This window comes from Leucoraja erinacea, chromosome 14 (assembly GCF_028641065.1).
Source record: "Leucoraja erinacea ecotype New England chromosome 14, Leri_hhj_1, whole genome shotgun sequence".
NCBI lineage: Eukaryota > Metazoa > Chordata > Chondrichthyes > Rajiformes > Rajidae > Leucoraja > Leucoraja erinaceus.
Genome location: NC_073390.1, coordinates 42,670,492 through 42,695,582, shown reverse-complemented (window position 1 = coordinate 42,695,582; position 25,091 = coordinate 42,670,492). Strand labels below are relative to the sequence as shown.

The window sequence follows — 25,091 nt, the reverse complement described above, 5'->3', positions numbered from 1 at the left end:
TGACATCCACCAGCATTACTCTCGGCATCACCAGCATTCACGCTATTTCGTTGTCTCTGTACTGTACACTGACAATGGCAATTAAAGTTGAATCTGAATCTGAATCTGAATCAATATTTTGGGGGTCACTATTGACCAGAGACAAAACAGGAACCCCCCTTAAATGCTGTGGCTGTAAAAGGGATTAGAGTTGAATATTCTGTTGTGAGTGCTACTCCTTTTGACTTCCCCAAACCTTTTCACTATTCTCCTGTTTGGATTGTAATGGATTGGGCCATTCTTACCGGTCCCCTGATGAATGCAGCAGCAACGTTTTACTTCACAGGTTTGGAACAGGTTTGTGGAGAGTAGCTTACACATCCCATTTTCTTTTAATCTTTTAGTTGTTAAAAATGTATTGAACTAAGTCCAGTATATACTGAGAGACTGAGCAACCACAGCCCCTTGGCTGGAGAATTCCACAGAAGAATTTCACCAAATCTCAATCCTGAATAGCTGACCCTTATTTGGGGACAGTGACCCCTTAGTTCCAGTTGACTTGTCCAGAGGAATAATAACCGTGTACAGTGCCAATAATGTCCATCAGAATCCTCTAATATGTTTAAAAATGATTTCATTCTGCAAGGAAGTATAGGGCCAGTCTCCTTTATCTCTCATTGTATGGCCATCTCTGGAATTAAACTGGTGAATTTTCACTGCAGTCCCTCAATGGCAGGTATATCCTTCCCCAAGAAGGGAGATCAGATCTGTCGACAACATTCCACATGAGGCCGCACCAGGGCTCTACATAATTGTATTCTGTTATTAAACCCCACCGACCATCATCAATCATCACTTGTGTTCCAGAACACCGCAGACCTGTCTGACCCTGGAGTTTAATTACCTTATCCATCACAGAAGAATGATGTAGTTACAAATTTCCATAGCCTGGCATGCCACCTTGGACTTTGAGCAATTTGGACACTGTTGTCATTGAAGAAACAGAACAACTTAAATCCAGAAAGAAACCTTGGGTTAATATACTACCTTAGTGTAATGAAGCGAAGACAACATCCATCCCCTATCAACAGTGCTAAATGTGCTGCAGAGTAGAAGCAGCACTTTCTAATGTGCCTCCATCATTCATATTAATTAATCCTGGACTGACTTTGGACTCTGGTCCTGTCCACGGGGGGGGAATGGAGGAGGACTGGCCACATTTTGTGCCTTCCACCACAGTGATGAATGCTGTGGTGGATGTTTGTGTTAGTTTTATTGTGGTTGTGTGTTCTTTATTATTGTACTGCTGCTGACAACCCAAATTTCCACCGACCCTGGCTGTGTGGCAATAAATTATATCTATCTAATCTAAAGTTAATAGAACCGAATTTTAGAGATAGAATACTGCGCAATAATTTAAAAAGATATTTGGACAGGTAGATGGATAGGAACGATGAACGATGAAGAAGGCTGATAGCCACATACAGTCAATGTAGTACTAAGTAGTTTGCAGCCGGTAGGCGGCGCGGCTCTGGCCAGCAGCGGCCTCTGCAGCCTGTCCGCGTTTTTATTATTTTCTGTCTGTGTTTTTATGTAGTTTTTGTTATTTTATGTTGGGGTGTGTGTGTGTGGGGGGGGCGGGGGGTGGGGTGGGAGGGGGGGGGAAACTTTTTGAATCTCTCCCTGCACTGGAGACCCGACCTTTTCTCGTCGGGTCTCGGGTGTCGTTGAGGCCGCAACGAGGAGCGGCCTCCAACAGGAAGAGACCGGGGACTCAGGTGTCGACTCACCGTTGCCGTCGCGGAGCTGGCCGAGTCCGGAGCGGGTGGAGCGGTGGTGGAGCGCTGCTGCTGCCGCTTCTGCTGCTGCTGCCGGAGAGTCGGAGGCTCCAACGACAGGTCTGTGGACGGCGGCACCAGGAGCCCACGGCTCCCTGGAGGGAGACCGCTTTTCGGGGCTTCTGCAACGGCGACTTCTCCCGCCCGAGTTGCAGGGTCGAAGAGCTCCTGGAGCGGGGCCTACATCACTGCCCCGCACGGCTGGAATGGCCGCGGACTCTGCGAGCGCACGCCGGGGGCTCCAACATCAAGACCCGGTGTGCGACCTTGCACCACCCGGCGTGGCTTCAATGGCCGCGGGACAATCGCCATCGCCAGCCGGGGGCTTTGACTTTGACTCTGACATCCGGGGGAGAGAGTGCAGTGGAGAGATAAGTTTATTTGGCCTTCCATCACAGCTATGTGATGGATGTTTATGTTAAATGTAATTATGTTGTGTCTGGGGTCTATTTGTGTGTAATGTATGGCTGCAGAAACGGCATTTCGTTTGGACCTCCAGGGGTCCAAATGACAATTAAATTGACTCTTGACTCTCTTGACTCTACATACTAGCCCAGTATGCCAACTTGGTCAGCATGACCAAGACGGCTGAAGGGCTTGTTTATATGTTGTATATGACTCTATGGCTCGGCCATGTGCAAAGCATATTTGGCACTCATGACTGGGGATGAATTTCATGACAAATGAGATCAAGGTGCTCATTCCACTTTTGATCAAGTGTGGTACTTGCATAATAAAATCATATCCAACACTCTCCGAAGCCAACATGAGCTGCAACAGACATTGCAATCATAGGACTTCATATATGGTCTTGTGGAATCATGACTGCATGCAGACTGCATAATTCTAACGCTGAGCCATTTAATCAAAATTCTCTTGGATGGTAGCTTGTACCACTGGCTCCTCAGCCATGTACCTTCACTAACTGTTTGAACTTGCGGTTCCTCTCTGATTCTTCAGATTGTAGATATTTAGATGCTATTATCAACCAAAACGTGATCAAAAAGCATTGTCACTGTGTAGATTATGAAATGTAACATTTGAAGATTGACGTCAGTGGTAGTTATGCTGTTAGCGAATCAACCACACTGATTTAATTTGGCTGAGTTATACAAGTCTCCTTGTGTGCACTTGCAATCATAAATGTACAATATCTGCCTGTTTTAATAAATGAATGGATTTTTCCCCTCCCTTGAATGAGAGCTTTCACCCCAGTAGTGGTTCCCATAGGCAAATAGCTGGACCACATTGAATGAGCGGAAATACAAGAGGAGCAATTTTTACCCGTAATTTATTTACCCTATCTTGCTTTTCTCTCCAAAATTGGACCACGTTGGGCATCGTTTGGACATCAATTCAAATTGAACATCATTCTAATAGTGTTCTTCTTTAACTTTCCAAATGAATAGAGGGACCATGACAGACATATGGTGTGCTTTCCAGGATGTGATACAATAAAAGTCAGTTTTTATCTTTATTCAGGAAATGGCACATGTTTGAATGAACAAGTGAATCAATGAAATGTCTTTTTGCTACAATTAAAGACAAAAGTACAGAGAGAAAACCTGAACTATTGCAGGCAGCAATCTTATTACTTGGAGCTTTATTGTTGTGCATCCATAGACCATTCACTTCTGCAGAAATTAAACATAGATTCATTTGTTAAATACCTAAATTACTGAATGTAGTTCTTGCTTTAATTTCTGTGGCTTCTTTGTGAAAAAGTCCAACGAACAAAATATATATTTTTGTTTCCAGATAAGTATGTTGTTGTTGGTAGTCACCATGGCAACAAGGAAGAACCCTGGACCAGCAGTACTTCCATCATTACAGAGATAATCAAAGCGATAATGTCCCAGGTTCAGAAAAGACATTGGCGGCCAAACCGCAGCATTTTATTCTGTTGCTGGGGAGGAACTACGTTTGGCAACATTGGCTCATACGAGTGGGCAGAGGTACGGGCTGTGATTTACTTCAAAACTGTTTCTGTGAAGAACCTTGTTTGTTAGTTCAAAATATATGCACATACGTTTTATCTGTGATATGATGGCAGACTTTGAACCATGTTCATTCATATGCGTCTTCATTTTAACAGATTATCCTTTAAATTCCTTGCACTGCAAGTAAATCTTCTGAATTAACATTTGACATAAAATAACCCAATTGTTGCACACCAACAGCTATTTGTTGAAGAAAATATAATTTGAGATTCTATTAACTTTAAATGATGCATTTTGATTTTTAATTATTCTGCTGTGTCAAGATGAATAATGTCAAAGCTGAAAATTAGTAATGCTTCAGATACCTGATTTTAGTATAAAACACTCCCAATTTGGGTGCAGCGCAACAAATAGAAAAATGAATGACCATACACCTTCACAGAAATGTCCTGTTTTGATTTTCTCTACAATATTTTCATGCGTCTTCTGAAGAAAATGGATATTTTATGCTGTCGTTGAGAGCTTGTGATGAAACTTTGGTTCTTATCTAATGCATGCATTCCCATATAACGTGATGGAAACTGCTGTGATTTGGTAAACAACAAAGAGAAGAGGAAGGAGATTTTAAAAAATGGATTAAAGTAAAGGTCTATCTTCGATTTAAACCAGTATCTGCATTTCCTTCCTTGACATTTTAAACAGGTGGTGTTGGGGGCACACTTGGTAAATGAGGAAAATATGAGCCTGGTATGTAGGAAAACACATTCCAACGCAATGTGGAGCAAATAATGGAGCATTGGGAAAATTCATAGAGGAGAGTAGGTAATTCAGGAATTGGAGGAAACTGGTCACTGCAAGGGGAATGGAAGAATGGAGACACTGGATAAAAGAAAATGGAAGAATATTGAAACACAACAATGAGGAAGACCATTACATTCTGGGGGAAATACGAACACAAGAGGAAACAAAAATGGGGTCAAAATATGACGAGTTCTTTTTCAATTAGGAATGCGGCCTCCATTTGCTCTGGTATTTTATTTTATTCTTCACATGTTTAAATTATAATGTTTTATTTTTACTTGTCCACTGTATATTGTGTTGTTATCCTTGCGAGCAAAGCACCAAGTCAAATTCCTTGCATGTATACATACATGGCTGTAAATTTTATTCAATTCAATTCAATTATGCTCAGAGAGAATCATGGAATGATACAGCAAAGTTGTTTATATCACCCTTCACTTCTACACCAGCTTATTTCTAAAACTGTCCAATGAATTACATTCTACAGCAGTTTTTCCATGCGCCTGTATTTTAATTCTCTCCATGTGTCTCCAAGATGAATTTAAGTGCACACAATCCATTTAGCTCGTTGTGGCCACTATTCTCCAATTCACACGCGCATCGCAAGGCGATCTTCTGCCTGGCATGTGAATGACCCTGCATTCATTCCTTCGTTTTTGCTATTTCACCACATTTTCAATGGCTTATTATTTCTACCTTCCATTTGTGCTTCTGCATAACCCCAAGATTGTATTACCTCCAAAACACCACATTTTCTGACTTCAGTGAGAAATAATCATAAAATGCTGGAGTAACTCAGCGGGACAGGCAACATCTCTGGATAGAAGGAATGGATGCCGTTTCGGGTCGAGACCCTTCTTCAGACTTGGGCTTATATTGGGTAAGAGAAGGAGACATGTCAGTAGTTTATCTGACCCTTGCTTACACCATCTCAACTGTAATCCTTTGGTAGAAATCAGATTGTGGCTTTGAGGCAGAATGCAATCAGCATGAGGGCAAAGGTACCTTGTGTGCTTGCTCACTAGTGAGTGAGGAAGCACAACTGCTCTTCACCAGTTGACAGCAAATTTCACAATGCATTCCCCTCAGCAACTATGAAGTTACAATAGAACAGATCTGAAGAAAGGTCTCGACCCGAAACTACGCCTATTTCGTTCGCTCCATAGATGCTGCCTCAACCGCTTAGTTTCTCCAGCATTTTTGTCTACCTTTGATTTTTCCACTATCTGCAGTTCCTTCTCAAACATAGAACAGGTCATGTACTTTATTAAATGCAAATGTGTCCTTAATATGTGGCACATGGGAAAGGGGTCCTCATTCTGTTTGTCACACCAGTGATTATGTGTACATCAAAATTGAGTCGCACACATAAAGTGCAAGAATGTACTAAAAATGCAAAGGCATAGTCACCACAAATAAGAGAAAGCTCCATCACATGCCATTTCATCACAAGATGATACAAAAAAGGCACCAAAGAGGGGAGAAAAAACAACTGGTATGAAATATGATTGTAGCTTTCAGCCACTGAAGGACGTAAAAACATCAACACCTAACTACAGGGAGCAAAAATGTCCAGCATTTATTCCAAATAATAATAGATAGGAAGACTAAATTTGTGGCTGTGATCTAATTACAGAATCCTGATGAGTTTCATTAAACTCCTTGAGTTCTGCACTTGAGGTTTATGGTGCCTTCTGTTCCTTTGATTGGATTATGGCCATGTAATTACTTTCTGCTGCCTTTTGTTTTTAAATATACAATTTATATTATTGTGTTGTAAATAATGTCTTTCTTTTACTGTTTGAGAGCATCAATCTGCATTAATGACAAGTTGGAAATATTTCATTCGTTAATTCAGATTCAGTGTCAGTGCCACCTTTAATTAACATTACAATGAGGTGCAAGCTGATTATCCTGGTCAGGATGTTGCGTAAATTTGAAAACAATAATTTATTAGGGTGAGATGAGCAAGTGAGACATGGGATTTGTCGCTGCCTGAAAAATAAGTTAATAGTTGCTTTTGCAGTTTCAAATTTGATCTGCTTTTAAATTAAAGTTGGATGATCAGCCATGATCATATTGAATGGCAGTGCAGGCTCAAAAGGTCCGAATGGCCTACTCCTGCACCTATTTTCTATGTCTATGGCTCTTTTGCCATCCTTTGCTGTATCCTGAGATCAAGAGTGGAGATTCACATGAACACACGGTGCAAAAAATTGTCTTCCGACATCATATTCATTAATATTTGCTTGCTTTTATGCATATTCTCTCCTCCGGTGAACATAAATATGCTTGTCTGAAGGGAACGTTGATGGTTTTGAACTAAGAAGTTATATGGAAGGCTTTCAAAGATCAAAGATTGATGATAAAGATTGAAAGAGATGGTGCAAAGGCTTCTTTTTTTAAAGAAATAGTTTTTAATGACTATATTCTTTTCAGCGATTACCCTATTAGATCTTAGCAGTTTAGAAGCCGAGAGACATAGGTTACCTATTTAAATCAAAAATGATTGTACAGCCTCATTTCATTCTTGACAACAAGCCACAGCTGTTGGATTTTAAGGATATATTCCTGCCTGCTGCAAGATTATGTTCATAATGAGTTTTATAACTTTGCAATGGAAATTAAATCCATTCTAGTAAATAACCAGCCGTTGTGTTTTTGATCAAAACTGTAGTAGTTTCATCGGAAAAAAAGGAGACATGGTCGGTGCAAGCATCTGGGATCAAGTGAATCCCTAGAATGGGGAATACAGAATGTAGGAATATATTTAAGAAGGACATCAAGAGGGCAAAAAGAGGGGCAAGAGATGGCTCTGGCTATCTAATTGTTCTAATGAACCCAAATACATTTTCATGGGTTATTACCAATGCAATCTAACATATTTTTTATCTTAATCTGCTGTACTTTCAACAGAAAAGTTAAACACATATTTCCAATCCTATAGCATATTAATTGATCCACATCGGCACAAATTTCCCAAGTTATTTTTAACAGTGAACAACTCTCCCAGCCCTGATTGTCACTTTTTTTTGCATTTTGACCTAGTTGAGATGTGGTGTTCTTGTTCTGCAGCAGATATTATGGTGCAGCCTTTGTTAGCTTTCCATTGGTTTCCTGAAAGTAGACAAAAATGCTGGGGCGAAGGAATAGGTGACGTTCAGGGTCAAGACGTTGGTTTCCTGAATTACTTCAATAGATTATGCCTGTTCCTCACTCTTCAACTCGTGGGATTTGGATTGTGATCCCTATTTATCATTGTAACTTTCCACTACCTTTATTGTTGATGTGAAAGGGAGCTTCCTTTCCCTTCAATTGGAAAGTTAGACTTGACCAACCTTGAAGTATATTTCTGGTTCATCAGGCTCAGGGCTAGGACTGAAGTGTTCCTGGAGGACGAGAAACTGAAGTATATATCTGTGAGAAGTAACTCGGCTGTTTTTACTGCATCCTCTGTTTCTTCACAAACGTTACCATGTCATCTGCATCAAATGTGTGACAATGTTGGGTACAACTTTATCTGAGATGCTCTATGTTCAAACGTGCGTGCAAACATGAGTTCCTGAGCAAACTCAGGTTTTATTCGAGACCTCACTTTTTACACACAAGCCTCCATAGATCTACATTTTCAAGTAATACCTTTCTGCCTTCTGCATTCATTATTTCCTCCCAGGTTTGATGAATGTTATGGACTCATATTTCTCACTCGTAGATTTGGTGAAGCAATCCATTAAAAATCCTGAATTTATCTTTGAATGTTCAAGTACGGACAGAACTTAGTGGGAGCCCCTGCTGATTCTTTGACAATCATATCAACCCTTGCAGCATTGTGTCAACGGGAGTATCTCATCATTGGCTCTGCTACAGGCAGATCCTTCAATATATTCACTTGCTCAAATTCTGTGCGGAGGGAGATACACACAGTCCAGTGTGTCTATACATCTTACTGGCTGGGAGGTAACATTTTCTGAATTGTATATCTGTAACTGTATTTGGGCGTATTGTCCCTTTCATGCTTGCAGAAGTTTCTTCATCATAGTCATTCAAAGAAGGTTGTGACCTGTCTCTGCCATGCAGCAGGTATCTGCCTCTCTTGGGTAGTTCATGGAGCACTCAACTCAAGTCCAGTTCTCAAAATGGAGAGTCCTCCTTTACAAATTCAGTGTGGGTGACACAGCATCTGGTAGAACTCTGCTTTGCATGCACAACTTGTTGGCGGTTTTTGATCCCAATCTCAGCACTCTGCTTGAAGTGTTGGCATTTTCCTGTCATCTGCTGCGAATAATACTTTGATTTATTGGTTTGTTTTCTGTTGAATGTCCTTCCAACGACACTTAATATCTTTCCTTGTCAGTTATCTCCATGATTCACATTTCTCATGCAAATCGGAGAAGGATTTCTTAAGTAGTTTACAAATCCTCTGAAACTGAGTTCTATCTGTTGGACTTGGCAGTCGCTTCACTGTGCTCACCTTGACTGGTCTGCTTTGAGCCCTCTCTGGTAATCAGTGATCACATGGCCCATCCAGTGAAAACCTCATTCGGTTTGACCTTTAGTTGTTACACCATCTTACACCAAAGCTGAAACTCTTGAAATCTGTTCCTTCAGACCCTCGCCTTTCTGTCACGGTCCATTAAAGCCTCTGCTTCACCCTCCACGTCTCCAAAAACAATACAAGCCTCTGCGCACTTTCTGTTGGCAAGTCCCTCAAGAGTCTGATCCAGCCATTGCTGAAACTCTTCAAATGGGGAGTCTGACCTGGAGGTGCAGCCCAGAGACTGGCAGAAACATGAGCAATCAGTGGAGGGGATGCAAGGGTGAAGGGAAGGGAGGGGACGGGAAGAAAGGGGTCACAAATGTGAAGGAAGGAACTGCAGATGCTAATTTACACAGAAGATAGACACTAAATGCTGGATTAATTCAGATGGATAGGCAGCATCTCTGGAGAGAAGGAATGGGCGACATTTAGGGTTGAGAAGAAGTCTGAAGAAGGGTCTCAAACCAAAACGTTACACAATCCTTCTCGCCAGAGATGCTACCTGTTCCCGCTGACTTACTCCAGTATTTTGTGTCTATCTGAGGAGGTCACAAAGCAAAGAAGAGGAAACTAAGAAAAGTGGTTCCAGGACAAAGAAGATTTTGAGTGTTAGGGGTTAAAGGGAGTATGGGTGAGGGAATAGGTGGGATGGTAAAGGGGGGCTCTAAGCAAGGATCCCCATACTATGCACCACATTGAACTACACTGAAGTACATCTATTGATAATAACATGTTTTCTTGCATGTATCTTTAATTTCATTTTTTCTGTTGTTATTGTACGTGGTCTTTGTTAAAGCTACAAAAATTCCTTTGTAAAGTCACATCATGAACGAGCGGCAAGCAACATGTTAATGTAACAGTCAATGCCGCGCTCATATTGAAAGTTTTCAGCCAAGTAGCCATGACTTAGAAGCTAGAGTAGGTCACTGCTCAATAGTACTTTTTCTTCAGCTTTTCAGTTCCAAACGCATCTGCAAGTTCATCTCACACCTTTTTGAGTGCAAGGACTTAAATCTGTTGTACCTCTTCTTTGTAATATTATCAGTGTTATTTGCTTGGCTACCAAGGAATGGCATGCTGTGCTCTTCATTTGCAACTAACTACCAAGTATTTCATCCTGTTCTGTTTTAATTCTGTTTGCTTTTGCCGGTAGCATTGTGGTGTGAGGGTGTACATTCTTAGCACTAGCTTGCGACCGAAGAATGGTGCAGCATGTTACCTCTCTGCCCTTTACATGTACGGGAGTAAAGAGTTGGTCTCGTCATTCTCTGTCCACTTATGATCAGCCATGAATGGCGGTGCTGGCTCGAAGGGCCGAATGGCCTACTCCTGCACCTATTGTCTATTGTCTTCCAGATCCTCTCTGCCTGGACTCATTTCTATCACTTTCATCATCTTCTGTTCTCACTCAAACGTGTCATAGCAACTGTGGTCAACTCTCCTGGCATTGTGAACTGAACCTTTGTTCCCTGTCAGAAACACGTTTTGCCACCAGTCGTCTTGTGTCTGCGCTGGAATAAAAAAAAGATTGACGTTATTACATTTGGCACATTCCTTACAGAGGTGAACATCTCTCCTTCCACTGTTTGCGTTGTTTGCCCAACATTTCTCAACTCCTGCTGAGTCTCTGTACGTCCACATGGATATAACTATGTTGTCCATCATCAGACTCTTCAACTCCGGCTTTTGACAGCTCTGAGGCACTGCAATATTTGACACACTTAGCCAGGTCTGTGTCTGCTCTCCTCAAATCTACATTCAGAATTCTGCACACGATTCTGTCATGGATCAACGAGTTCCTCCGTTCTCTGGATGTACAAATTGCAGCCAATCCCTTCAGTTAAGTCAAGATGATATTAAATCGTAACTTTTTTTCTTCCATTTCGATATAGGTCGTTGCAACTCAGTATTGAAAATAAAATCTCTCAAGTGCAGCTCCTGTGGCAGCTATATTTGGTTTATCTTCTAACACAAGTCACCAGCATACCATCTAATGGAAGAACTTACTTACCTGTATGTCTTCTGCGTAGTCTTACAGTGTGGTTACATTCGCCTTGAATCCAATGGCACCCTGCTCCCGCAAATTAACCTAACAAGCTCTCTCAAACTTCACCATGCACGTTCACCTACAGCAATCCACATAGCATTCTTCAGAAGCTGTATTTTGAGTAAAACCCTACTTAAAGTTGATATAAAGTGCTCAAGCCCATCTCTGAGATGGAGACTCGTTCTTTCTTTTAATAAGATATTCTTTGTCACAGTCCACGGGTTCTCAGTGATGTATGTTAACCTACTTACAAGGTTTTAATAGGCTCATTTTCCAATTTAGCAACGTCTGCTGACCTTTGATGCCATCAGTTTCTGTATGACCATAAAATAATATCAGATGATATTACTTCTCTGATATAAAGGTACACGATTCATTAAGGGGTCCAAAACACGTCTGCTTCTTTTGATTCACCTGAAAAACAGAAATGATTCCATATTCCTGTCACCACTGCAAGCCCATTCATGGTTCAGATTAAAATCATCGATTATAGAGAACCCCATTGGCCGCCAGTAGTACCCCACCAATCCCCATGACTGCAAACAGCCTGAAGAAGGGTCCCGACCTGAAACGTCATCTATCCATGTTCTCTAGAGGTGCTGCCTGACCCGTTGAGTTATTCCAGCACTCTGTGAAACATCATCTATCCATGTTCTTCAAAGATGTTGCCTGACCCGCTGAGTTACTACAGCACTCCGTGAAACGTCACCTATCCATGTTCTCCACCGATGCTACCTGACGTGCAGCACTTTATATCCTTTATTGTATTAAACCAGCATCTGCAGTTCTTTGTATCTGCTGGTATCCCGTAAATATTTGATTTGCTTATTTAAAAAGCACCCACTAGTCATTGGTTAATATCCTATCAATGTTCAATCCTATCAGAAAAGAACTTGTCAAATATGAAAGTAGACACAAAGAGCTGGAGTAACTCAGCGGGACAGGCAGCATCTCTGGCGAGAAGGAAGGGTGACGTTCCAGGTCAAGACCCTTCTTCTTCATGTCAAATATGAAGTTGGCATCAAGTTTGTTCCGATTGGCCAGCAATCAGCCTGTTACTCAGTAAAATTCACTAATTAAAACCTGTGCTTTTTTACTTTATAGTTGATTTTTTTTCAAGTGTTGAGGGGTTTGGCTGGTGTAAATGTAAGAAGATGTCTTAAAGTTGAATTCTGAATAATAAAACATTGGTAAATGATTCTTTTAAAAAAATATATATTTTTATTAGAATCATGTATACAATTAATAGTAAGCAACAATTTAATTACAGATTTCTTACATAGTTCCGTTTTTTTTTTAAGAATAAAGGGGGAAAAAGATGAGAGAAAGTAATAGAGAGAGAAAAAAAAAGGAGACCCAAAAGGAAACTACCAATAACAAGATTATGGAGATAGATCCAGGAAATGTTGAGTATAACTATTCATCCAATCCCAAACTCAGGTTTCAGCCCTGATTTTGTGTTAAACCAAGTTACTTTTAAAAAAAATCAATAAATGGAGACCATATTCTAACAAAAAATTCTGGTTTGTCAATTAAGACAAATCTTATTTTTTCCAAATGCAAGGTCTCGGTCATTTCCGTAATCCACATTTTAATTGTGGGGGTTGCTGGTTTTATCAAAATTTTAGTATTAATTTTTTCGCAGTTATTAGACTGTAATCAAGAAATTGTCTCTGACCTATCGTAAAGTTTGTGGTATGTTCTGATAATCCTAATATTATTAATATTATTAATTTTGGCTCTGGGTCCAGTTGGATATTGATAACTTCAGAAATAATTTTTTAAATGTCCACACAAAAATGTTGAATTTTTATACGTTACCAAGGTATGCGTTAAATTGGCTTCTTGAAATGGACATCTATCACAGAGAGGGGAAATATTTGGGAAAATCCTATTTAATTTTGCCTTCGAATAATATAGTCTATATAGTATTTTGAATTGTATCAAGGAGTGCCTAGCATTTAACGAACAGTGATTTATATATTGTAAGCTTTCATCCCATGTGTCTTTTATTATGAGTTGAGCCAACTCATCTTCCCATGCTTGTCTATATGATTCTGAAGACAGAACCTCAGTATCTAAGAGGATATTATAAATATAAGATATTAATTTATTTGTATTGGGACGTCTATTCAAACATTCATCAAGGGTTTCTGGACCCCTAAATCTATAGTCTTGCGTATGTAGTTTTACATAGTCTCTGAGTTGCAGATATTTTTAAAAATTATTATCGTGCAACTCGTATTTCTGCTGTAGTTCCTGAAATGAGAGAAAAATGCCTTTTTGGTAAAGGTCTCCCACCGTTTTAATTCCACGGGTTTTCCATTGAACAAATCCTCTATCTAAAACAGACAGTTTAAAAGAAGGGTTATTTGCAATCGGGAGAAAAAGCGATAAATTACCCAATTTTAGAGTGGATTTTAATTGTTTCCACATATGTATAGCACTATGTATAGTCGGATTTCCTCCGTATGTTTTTTTATTCAAATTAATCAGAGCTAGAAGAATCAAGCCTATTTCAAAAGGTAAGCAGTCCTCCCTCTCCATCTTTAGCCAGTCTAGCTGTCGATCAATGTCATCCAGCCAGAAGGTAATATTTTTAATATTAACTGCCCAGTAATATAATAGAAAGTTTGGTAAAGCTAATCCTCCATTAACTTTGGACTTGCATACATTCTTTTAATTTATTCTGTGGTTCTTATAGTCCCAGATAAAATTTGTAACAGTTGAATCATTTTTTTTGGGAGATATATTGGAATTGATTGGAATAAGTATAATAATTGTGGGAGAAAAATCATCTTTATAGCATTAATTCTACCAACTAAAGAGATGGGAAGTGTTTTCCAATATTGGATATTTCTGTGTAATTTAGTAAAGGAGGAAAATTTGATTTGAATAAAGAAGTATATTTCTTGGTCACATAGATTCCAAGGTATTTAAACTTTTCATAGGCAATTTTAAAAGGATAGTGTTGAAGTATAAGCGGGTTTTGTTCCATTATTGGCATAATTGGTAAATGGTTCTAGTTGGACACATGTTTGTTATTAAATATGTTATTAAATGGTGAGCCCATGAATTAGGCTGTCAAATTAAGACACAATGTGCTGGAGTAACTCAGCAAGTCAGGCAGCATCTCTGGAAGACATGGGTAGGTGATGTTTCGGGTCAGGATCCTTCAAGTGATTGTAGTAGGGTTGTGAACATTGGAAAAAAGATGGGGGCAGGACAAATACTCCGGATGCTTTCAAGAGAGAGCTAGATAGGGCTCTTAAAGATAGCAGAGTCAGGGGATATGGGGAGAAGGCAGGAACGGGGTACTGACTGGGGACGATCAGCCATGATCACATTGAATGGAGGTGCTGGCTCAAAGGGCCGAATGTCTATTGTCTATTGTCAAATCCTGGCAAGCATTAGTGGATATAGGTGAGGTGGATTTTGATGGGCAGATGGATGAACAAAGGCAAGAGATGAAAAAGAGACAAAAGGGCGCAAGTTAAGGAGCAAAGAGGAGTGAAATGTGAAGCAAGATGGAGGGCTAGAGGTGGAGGGGGAGGGAAAGAAGGGTAAAGAGGGGCAGTGTAATGGGAGATAGGCTGTGAATAGTAGTTGATGAACAATTATGTATTTTCTGACAGCTGTTAAATTAATAAAATAAAGTGGCCCTACCTTCATTAGATAACAACGGATGGGCAAAAAGGTCAGGCTTCGCATCCAAACTCATTTAACAGGAATTAACTTTTAAACAGCAATGCACAATTTTAAATTACAGAAAGGAACATTATTGAATATTTGACTGAGAGAATGGGAAAACAAAATCTTATTAATAGACCACAGATTACCAGCATTGAGCATGGGACACCGAAGGTCATGGAGCTTTATTTGATTATCTCAGTGCTTTTGTGCCAAATCTTTTCTCAAGCGATTCAGAGGGTGGAATAAGTTTTACACATCAGAGAAAGTGAACATGATAGCCAAATAGCCCCTTTAATGTTCCCATGCACAGTTGTATTCTCATGAAAGTGAATATTTATGCATATGGATGATCCATGGAGTCAAACCATTGTTTTACATTTATATCTGCTGAAAAAATTATAGGGAGACACAAAATGCTGGAGCAACTCAGCGGGCTAAGGCAGCATCTCTGGAGAGAAGGAATAGGTGATGTTTCTGGTCGAGGCATCGACTCTAAACATCGCCCATTCCTTCTCTCCAGAGATGCTGCCTCATTCAGGGTTGAAGAGAATTAATTAAACTCATGACTTATCCAGCAGTCAGTTTCTTATGAATTCTGCATGATTGAGGTTTATCCCTCAGAGCATTCACTGCCCTTTGCAGATTTCCAAGTGTCAAGTCAAGTTTTATTTGTCACATACACATACGAGATGTGCAGTGAAATGAAAGTGGCAATGCTCGCGGACTTTTGTGCAAAAGACAAACAACCAAACAAACTATAAACACAATCATAACACACATATTCTTTTACATAATAAATAATGGAAGGAAAAACGTTCAGTAGAGTTAGTCCCTGGTGAGATAGGCGTTTACAGTCCGAATGGCCTCTGGGAAGAAACTCCTTCTCAACCTCTCCGTTCTCACCGTATGGCAACGGAGGCGTTTGCCTGACCGTAGCAGCTGGAACAGTCCGTTGCAGGGGTGGAAGGGGTCTCTCATGATATTGTTGGCTCTGGAGTTGCACCTCCTAATGTATAGTTCCTGCAGGGGGGCAAGTGAAGTTCCCATAGTGCGTTCAGCCGAACGCACTACTCTCTGCAGAGCTTTCTTGTCCCTGGCAGAGCAATTCCCAAACCAGATGGTAATGTTCCCGGACAAGATACTTTCCACCGCCGCTGCGTGGAAGCACTGGAGGATGCGTATCCTTCCTGTCATATATAGTAAACCCTGACAATTTGTATTTTTCTGTAGACTTTTAGAATTCAATATTGTCGGTAGTAAAATTACCTCAAGATATTTGTCAAATTGGCTAAGAAGAACAAAGATACGCTCTTTAATAAGGGCTGCAACCGTCCCATGTTGGTGTGACTGGACCCTGTACATAGGCTGACAGGTCATTACCAGTTTGTATTTGACTGAACATTGGAATTTCAACCCCTGCCTGTTTATTCAGTGAGTTCCGTTAAAAGGAGCATCTCAAAGATTTAAAACATGATAAAGCAGGATCACCTCTTAACATCCAGCAGTGAAGAAAAGTGAAAAACATATTTTGGTTGAATGAGCTTGAAGAGAGAAGATTTTGCAGCATGCATGATATTATCCAGACACTTTCAATGGAGATTCCTGCAATTTCTCAATACAGTTAATGAAAATAATTTCGTACAACAGAGATAAGTCAAAGCATGGAAATTCATGTAATATTTTCAAGAAAATAGTCAAATTGGAAAAGGAAGCAAGTAGCCATGATACTAAAAGATAGGATTTAAAAAACTGTAGAGTGTAAGGAACTTAGCTTGGAAAAACAAGTCAAATCAGTTTAGGTGGAGTAAAGTACATCGGTGGAAATTGTCTCAAACCACGCAAATAATGGGGTTAATTCAGCATGTGGTTGTCATGAAGACAGTATAGCATATAATGTAGGGGTCTTCAATCTTCATAGAACGGGCAAAGAATTTTAATAGTAAAAATGTAGAAGACGAATACACTCTGGTATTCCAGAACTGTATGTTAAGAAATCAACCAGGAGATACAATTTAATTTGGATCTATGAACATTTTAAAAGACTGCAGACGCTGGTAATCGCAAATAAAAACAGGAAATGGTGGAAACACTCAGCAGGTCTGACAGCATCTGTGGAAAGAGGAACAGTTGGGATCTCCAGTCAAAGACTCTTAAACTTGTTTTCTGATGTATTGATGCTGCCTCGCGCACACATACAGCATGATCAAATATAATTGCTTTTGTTATCAGTTCTCACCCTGCTCTCACCTTCATATGGTCCATCTCTGACACATCCCTGTGTGGATTGCTCTCCATCCAGAGGATAGGTTTGTGACAAATATCCTTCACAAACCTGGAGACTCCCACTGTTAGCTCAACAATACTTCCCAAAATCATTTCCTCTGTAGGATTGCATTACCTTCTCCCATTTCCTCTGATTCCATCAAATGTTCTCCAGTTATCAAATCTTTCCGCACAGGTGCCTCCGAGATGTCTTCCTATCTCTTAAATGGCTTCTATGCCAACAGGAGCGGGAGCCTTCAAAAAAGTCTCATTTGCTCCTTTGCGCTCGCCCATTTGTAGATTGAGCAAGAACAAGAGGGACATCTGTGCCGAACATGATGCCAAATTAACTTCCTTCTACCTACACATGATCCTTATCCCTCCATTCCTTACATGACCATGTGCTTGTCTAAAAGCCCTCTTGAACATCACTATCATGTCTGCTTCCACCACACTCCTGGCAACGCATTCCACGAACGCACCACACTCTTCATTCATTTGCACTAAATTTGATCGGACTTTACTGGCTTTACCTTGCACTAAACGTTATTCCCTTATCATATAAGTACACACTATAAATGGCTCGATTGTAATCATGTGTTGTCTTTCCGCTGACTGGTTTACATGCCCTAACCTTAACCCTAACCCTAACCCTAACCCTAATGCAACAAAAGCTTTTCACGTGACAATAAACTAAACGGAAACTAAAAGGTTGTTCTGCACATTTAAAATTTTCTCCCTCTCATTTTAAAGCTAAGACCTCCAGTAGTTGATATTTCCACCCCTTGGAGAAAAGATTCTGACCATCCATCCTATCTACGCCCCTTCAAAGAAAACAATCTAAGTGTACAGCTTTACAGCTAATATCCTCTAATTGAGAGAAATAGGGTTCTGTTTTGAACGTCAAGCATATGAACAATATAACCTGCTGAAGTGAGTGTAAGTAGGTTCTCATCACCAGGAATGTTGGACTGAAAGAGGACACGGATATTGGTTTGTTTCTCCTTACGGAGAATATGGGGAATTTTGTAGACATTGGTTTGTAGTGATTTGCCTGCTGAAACTAATGCATCTTTCTTGTGTGTAATGAGATGACCAGAACTGTACACGGTAAAAGAGGCATGGTTTAACTATATTCAGTTGATAGAGGAAAGCTTCCCACGTGCCCTTTTAACCGCTTTATTGACCTCCCCTGCTACCTTCAACTATCTATTCTGATCTGCTTTCCGATGACCCTCAGGTCCTCTCATTTATTGTGTATTCCATTGCCTTGTTCCACTCCCCACATAAAATCACCTTACGCTCCCCCGGGTTAAACACTATTTGCAGACATCCACATGTCCATACAGCCTGAAGCTTTCCTCTTCGCTGTCAACCACACGGCAATTACCACCGTCATGGTGAGCACTTCAGCAGAGCTCTTCACAAAATAACAGATACACAGTCTGGCAAAAACTCCCAAATCACTTGAAACTGCACAATGGACAGTTGACCGTATAGGACCGTAAAGGACAGTATAGAACAAGGGTTCCCAACAGGGAGCACATTTCGCCTACCCAGGGGGTAAATTTGTTGATTCTGGATTTTTACATATTTTTTTCTCATTGACTGACTGTGTTTGGTTCTGATGTACCGGTATATCTGTTCATCATTAGTTGTTCATAAATAAGTGAAATAACATTGCTATGTGCTATTAAAATTGACTGGGGTAAATGGGACGAAAAAGGTTGGGAACCCCTGCTATAGAAGTTGGGAGGTCATGTTGCACTTGTGTAAGACGTTGGTGAGACCGCATTTAGAATATTGTGTTCAGTTCTGGGCACCATGTTATAGGAAAGGTATTGTCCAGCTTGATAGTGTTCACTAAAGATTTACGAGGATGTTGCTAGAACTGGAGGGTGTGAGCTATAGGGAGAGGTTGAGCAGTCTGGGTCTCTATTCCATGGAGCGCAGGAGGATGAGGGGTGATCTTTTAGAGGTGTACAAAATCATGAGAGGAATAGGTGCACAGAGTCTCTTGCCCAGAGTAGGAGAATCAAGGACCAGAGGACAAAGGGTAAAGATTTAATATGAATCCGAGGGGCAACAATGTAGTCCCTCAACATTGGAGAAACCAAATGGAGATTGGATAACTGTTTTGAAGTGCACATTACTTTCTAGTCCATAGAGTTGACCCTGAGCTTCAAGTAGGCTGTAACTTTATTTCTCCACCCCTTTCCCACTCGGAGTGAGCTACCTGCAGATTCCTGTTAAAAAATGAGCCATGATTTTATTGAGTGGTGGATCAGGAAAGAGGGGCCATATGGGGTGCTCTAATATCTATATCTTACATTCTTTGCCAAGTTCTTGAGGCTTTCTCTTCATGCCGACTATTGTTTTTCTTTGCTAACGTAAATCAAAAGGGCAACTCTGAGCTTAAAGTTACATACCCTGGTAGGTATTGAATTCAATTCCTTGTATATAACTGATTTATTCTATAACACAGCATGAAAGAAAGTTGTTTGGCCCAAGTTACTGTTCTGGCTCTGTGAGATATTTCTTATTCATGTCTCTCCCTTGTCCTGCACCCGAGGGTCTGCAGATCTTTCTCCATCAACTATCCACGCAATTCCCTTCTGATTGTTAATGTTGAATAGGCTTCCACAAACATTTTACTTACATTTTATGAATGCCCACTTCAATGGTTTTAATTGGTAAAATACTCTATGAAATCTGCTTTAAATCAGCAAAATCTTTAAGAAATTTAAAATATGTTTGAAACAAATTTGCAGCCATTAGTGACAATAATGCAGTAATAATTTGCCAATTTTGTTTCACCAAAGACCAGAGTAGCTGATGAGCTACTGAAAGCTATTTTTGGAGACAGGAGGGAAATATATTTTGATGCAAGAAATATTATACACTTTCAATTATTTGAATTAATAACCATTCAAGCTTTGCAATGCTACCAACATTAACGTGATCGACCAATAACTCAAATTACCTGCAGTGAGCTAACCATTTGAGTTTTCCTATTTTGTGAATAATTATTTTTTTAAATATGACCACCATCCAGTTTGTGTTGATATAAATTGGAATGTAGCTGAATGATTCCAAAATGTTTCTTCCAATCTAGTATTTTGCATCTGATTTCAGAGTCCTTCCTGTTTAATCTATGAATCTTTCATTTAAACAAAGTATGGAGCGATGGGCTTAAGGACACCATTGAGTCTGCAAAGGGAAATATATTTCTCACTAAATCTCTACCAGCAGTCAGTCTAAGCTCAAGATACCAGCAAAGCCCTTCTGCCAGCAGGTTCTTGACCAATCTTCCATGCCCACACTTGCAGCTAAGTTGCATTATCTGGCATGACTTAACTTCTACGCTGCTCAGTCACAGGCAACAGGGAAGCATGTTGTCGGAGAATTGCTGGTGTTCAAGTTTTAATGGGTAACCTGCCAAAGTCTCATAGCCCAGAGGCCTAAACTCAATCTGACAGGGATTTTTTTAGACGAGAGGAGATTTAATTCCTTAAGGGTTTCAGTTGCATTTCTGTTAAAAAAATAGAATGCTACATAGATTTTACAGTTGTTTACTATTTTAGAAACACTGTGACTAGAAGTGTAGTCAATAGCCTTGATGTTTTTTTTACTTCTACTTTACAATGCAGTTTAGATGTAGAGAGGAGATTCAGAGCAATGCACTTCACATCAAATAGTTTCATTTTAACAATGCTGTACTTAAAATTATTTTGAAAATCCCCAAAGGTTTTTTTCTTGCCTTATGAGCAACTCGGTGACAATACTGACAGGGAGAGACATCTGCAGTCCTACATAGATCCAATTACTTTATTTTATTTTTACACCATGCAAAACAGAAAATATATTAACCAGTATGTGATGGACAAGATGTTTGTGCACATTAACTTAATATATCCTGTTACAGCAAAACCAATAGGCATTAGTTTTAGAGGGCAGCACAGTGGCACAGCTGGTAGAGCTGCTGCCTCACAGTGTCACTCAGTTTTGATTCTGACCTCAGATGTTGTCTGTGTGGAGTTTGCACGTTCACTCTGTGGAGCCATGGGTGCTTCCGTTTCCTCCTACATCCCAAAACGTGCAGTTTGCAGGTTAATTGACCTCCGTAAATTGCCCCATGTGTGTAGGGAGCGGATGAGAAATTGGGATAACATAGAACTTGTGTCAACAGGTCGGCGTGGACTCGGTGGGCTGCAGAAATCCAAAACCTGGGCATCACTGAAAATCCAAGTACATGACAAGACTTGATTCCTTTGCCCAGTTGTGCTTGTGATTGTAATCTCCCCAACCACGAGCTCGCATGTTGCATTTTAGTGGATTCCTTTTTTTAAAAGTTACAGGTCTTTAGGTGTAGTCCAGTCTAACTGTGTAAACATGTCAGTGATTGAACATTAAAAAAATAAATATTCTTGCATTTTCTTTCTCATTCTACCAAGTGAAATTATCTTGCTCAGTCATCTTGGTTCATCATGTGGGCATTTATTAACCTTTTGAATATCCAACAAAATAATTAACCTCAGTCCATTTTCTCTAAAGGCATGTGTTGATTGCTGTGGAACCCACTGAGATGAGACTGACTGACAGTTTTAATATGGTAGATACAAAATGCTGGAGTAACTCAGCGGGTGAGGCAGCATCTAGGGAGAGAAGGAATTGGCGACGTTTTGGGTCGAGACCCTTCTTCAGACTGAATATTCATACAATATATAACATGCATTAGAAAAATAAAGCACCAAGAAAATATTCCATTCAATGTTTACAATAGAGTGTATCTTATGTTATGTCTGATGTCTACATTAGCAGTCTTGTTTGGAGTAAGGGAACAACGTGAATACTTTCAGCAATGGTATCCCCTAGTAAAAGAAAATGTACTGTAACTGATGCCCCATTGGCCCTCTCAGGTCGATGTACATGATTTCAGGAAAACAAACAGGTTATTCGTTATGTACACAAAAATGCTGGAGAAACTCAGCGGGTGCAGCAGCATTTATGGAGCAAAGGAATTAGGCAACGTTTCGGGCCGAAACCCTTCTTCAGACTGATGAGGGGTGGGGGGGCGGGGAGAAGCTTATTAAGAAGGTTATTTGTTATTCTTTGGCCAAAATATTTATCCCTTAATCACAGCAAGGAGGCAGGGATGGGCTGAGGATGGACACAAAGTGTTGGAGTAACTCAGTGGGTCAGGCAGCATCACATGGATAGGTGATGTTTCGGGTCAGCATCCTTCTTCAGACCGGGCATTTGCTCCATAAGTGTTGGTAAGTGAGGGACCTCCAAGCAAATGCAAAGGCCCAACTTTATAGATTGCTCTTTGGTGGAATGTTGCTGATCGCACCACAGTCTCGGACAACACACGGGCTTCACAGTTTAACCCCAGGCACGACAGTGGGCGGTCAACCTGTTGAAGTTCAAGTTCAAGTGAGTTTATTGTCATGTGTCCCTGTATAGGACAATGAAATTATTGCTTTGCTTAAGCACACAGAAAATAGTAGGCATTTACTACAAAACAGATAAATGTGTCCATATCCCATGATATAAATATATACACACATGAATAAATAAACTGGTAAAGTGCAAATAACAGAAAGTGGTTATTAATAATCAGAGTTTTGTCCGAGCCAGGTTTAATAGCCTGATGGCTGTGGGGAAGTAGCTATTCCTGAACCTGGTTGTTGCAGTCTTCAGGCTCCTGTACCTTCTACCTGAAGGTAACAGGGAGATGAGTGTGTGGCCAGGATGGTGTGGGTCTTTGATGATACTGCCAGCCTTTTTGAGGCAGCGACTGCGATAAATCCCCTCGATGGAAGGAAGGTCAGAGCCGATGATGGACTGGGCAGTGTTTACTACTTTTTGTAGTCTTTTCTTCTCCAGGGCGCTCAAATTGCCGAACCAAGCCACGATGCAACCGGTCAGTATGCTCTCGACTGTGCACCTGTAGAAGTTAGAGAGAGTCTTCCTTGACAATCCGACTGTCCGTAATCTTCTCAGGAAGTAGAGGCGCTGATGAGCTTTTTTGATCATTGCGTTAGTGTTCTCGGAGCAGGAAAGATCTTCAGAGATGTGCACGCCCAGGAATTTGAAGTTCTTGACCCTTTCAACCATCGACCCGTTGATATAAATGGGGCTGTGGGTCCCCCTCCTACTCCTTCCAAAGTCCACAATCAGTTCCATGGTTTTGCTGGTGTTGAGGGCCAGGTTATTGTGCTGGCACCATATGGACAGTTGCTCGATCTCTCTTCAGTATTCTGACTCATCCCCATCAGTGATACGCCCCACAATAGCGGTGTCGTCAGCGAACTTGATGATGGAGTTCGCACTGTGGTTCGCTACGCAGTCATGGGTATAGAGTGAGTACAGCAGGGGGCTGAGCACGCAGCCTTGAGGTGCTCCCGTGCTGATTATTATCGAGGCTGACACATTTCCACCAATACGAACAGACTGTGGTCTGTGGATGAGGAAGTCGAGGATCCAGTTGCAGAGGGATGCGCAGAGACCCAGTTCAGCGAGTTTGGTAACCAGTTTGGAGGGGATGATTGTGTTAAATGCCGAGCTGTAATCAATGAATAACAGCCTGACATATGAGTTTTTGTTGTCCATGTGGTCCAGTGTGGAATGGAGGGCCAGCGAGATCGCATCCACAGTTGATCTGTTGTGGCGGTACGTGAACTGCAGTGGGTCCAGGTTTTTGTCGAGGTAGGAGTTGATTTGCTCCATGATCAACCTCTCAAAGCACTTCATCACCACTGGCGTTAGTGCCACTGGTCGATAGTCATTGAGGCACGTCACCTTACTCTTCTTGGGCACCGGTATAATTGATGCCCTTTTAAAGCAGGTGGGGACCTCAGCCCTCAGAAGTGAGAGGTTGAAAATGTCCGTAAAAATTCCCGCCAGTTAGTCCGCACAGGTTTTTAGAACACGACCGGGTATACCATCAGGACCAGGTGCTTTTCGGGGGTTCACCCCTCTGAAGGATTTCCTGATATCGGCCTCTGTGACTGAGACTGAAATGCCATCACAGCGAATGGGGGATCGGGAAGGCACATCAGTATTCTCCCTGTCAAAGTGTGCGTAAAACGCATTCTCGTCAGGGAGTGATGTTATACCGGCATTCGAGCTGCCTCCTGGTTTTGCCTTGTAGGAGGTGATTGCATTCAGGCCCTGCCACAGCTGCCGAACATCTGTCTCGTCCTCCAGTTTGGAGCAGGTCCCTTTTGTCCTTTTTGATGGCCTTACCAAGGTCGTATCTAATCTTCATGTAGGCAGGGTCACCAATAAGGGCTAGTGCAGGGTCACCGATAAGGAGCAGGGATAAATTGTTGGCCAATTATATAGTTTACTAGACTAAGTGCAGACCCGTTGGGTCTATTCCCCCAACATGCGGTTGTGGGGGGGAGGCGGCACGCAGCGTTACACACACTAACTATACACCCCCCGCACTCACGCTAATTACCCCCTTGATATTATATTAATATTATTAATTTACTCCTTTTACCCCCCACCCTATATACTGACACTAGCCCCAACGCAGTACATCTACCCCCTTGATATTAGAGAGTGAATATCATTAAGAGAGGGAAGGGGACAGAGGCAGAGAGAGAGACCAGAACCACCCAGGAGAGAGAGAGGGTGAGAGTGAGGGGGAGTGACGCATAGCCCCCAACTTGCAGTCACATCTAGAGGGGGGGGCAGGCGGGGGTAGAGAGCGAGGACAGAGAGAGATGGGGGCAGAGGCAGAGAGAGACAGAGACACATATAGTGAGAGGCAAGGGAGGGATGGAGGGGGTGGAGAGGAGGATAAGAGGGGGGTTTAGGGTGGGTGAGGGGGGGAGAAGAGGTGGGGGGGGAGGGAGGGGGGAGAGAGAGGAGAGGAGAGGAGGAAGTGCAGGCACTGCTGCGGCCAGGAAGGCAGAGGGTGGTGAAAACTGAGCACATCATCGGGCCCCGCTCCCTGCCATGGATGCCCTGAAAACGGTGGA

General features: G+C 41.3%; 1 protein-coding gene across 1 annotated transcript in view; it reads left to right on the top strand.

The window, feature by feature from the left end:
• The window catches only part of LOC129703644 (inactive N-acetylated-alpha-linked acidic dipeptidase-like protein 2), a 289,914-nt gene that overhangs the window by 134,046 nt on the left and 130,777 nt on the right, over nucleotides 1-25,091 (top strand). The window contains exon 6 of the mRNA XM_055646259.1: nucleotides 3,576-3,772. Within this exon, the coding sequence (XP_055502234.1) occupies nucleotides 3,576-3,772 (197 nt within the window). The remainder of the gene's footprint in view (nucleotides 1-3,575; nucleotides 3,773-25,091) is intronic.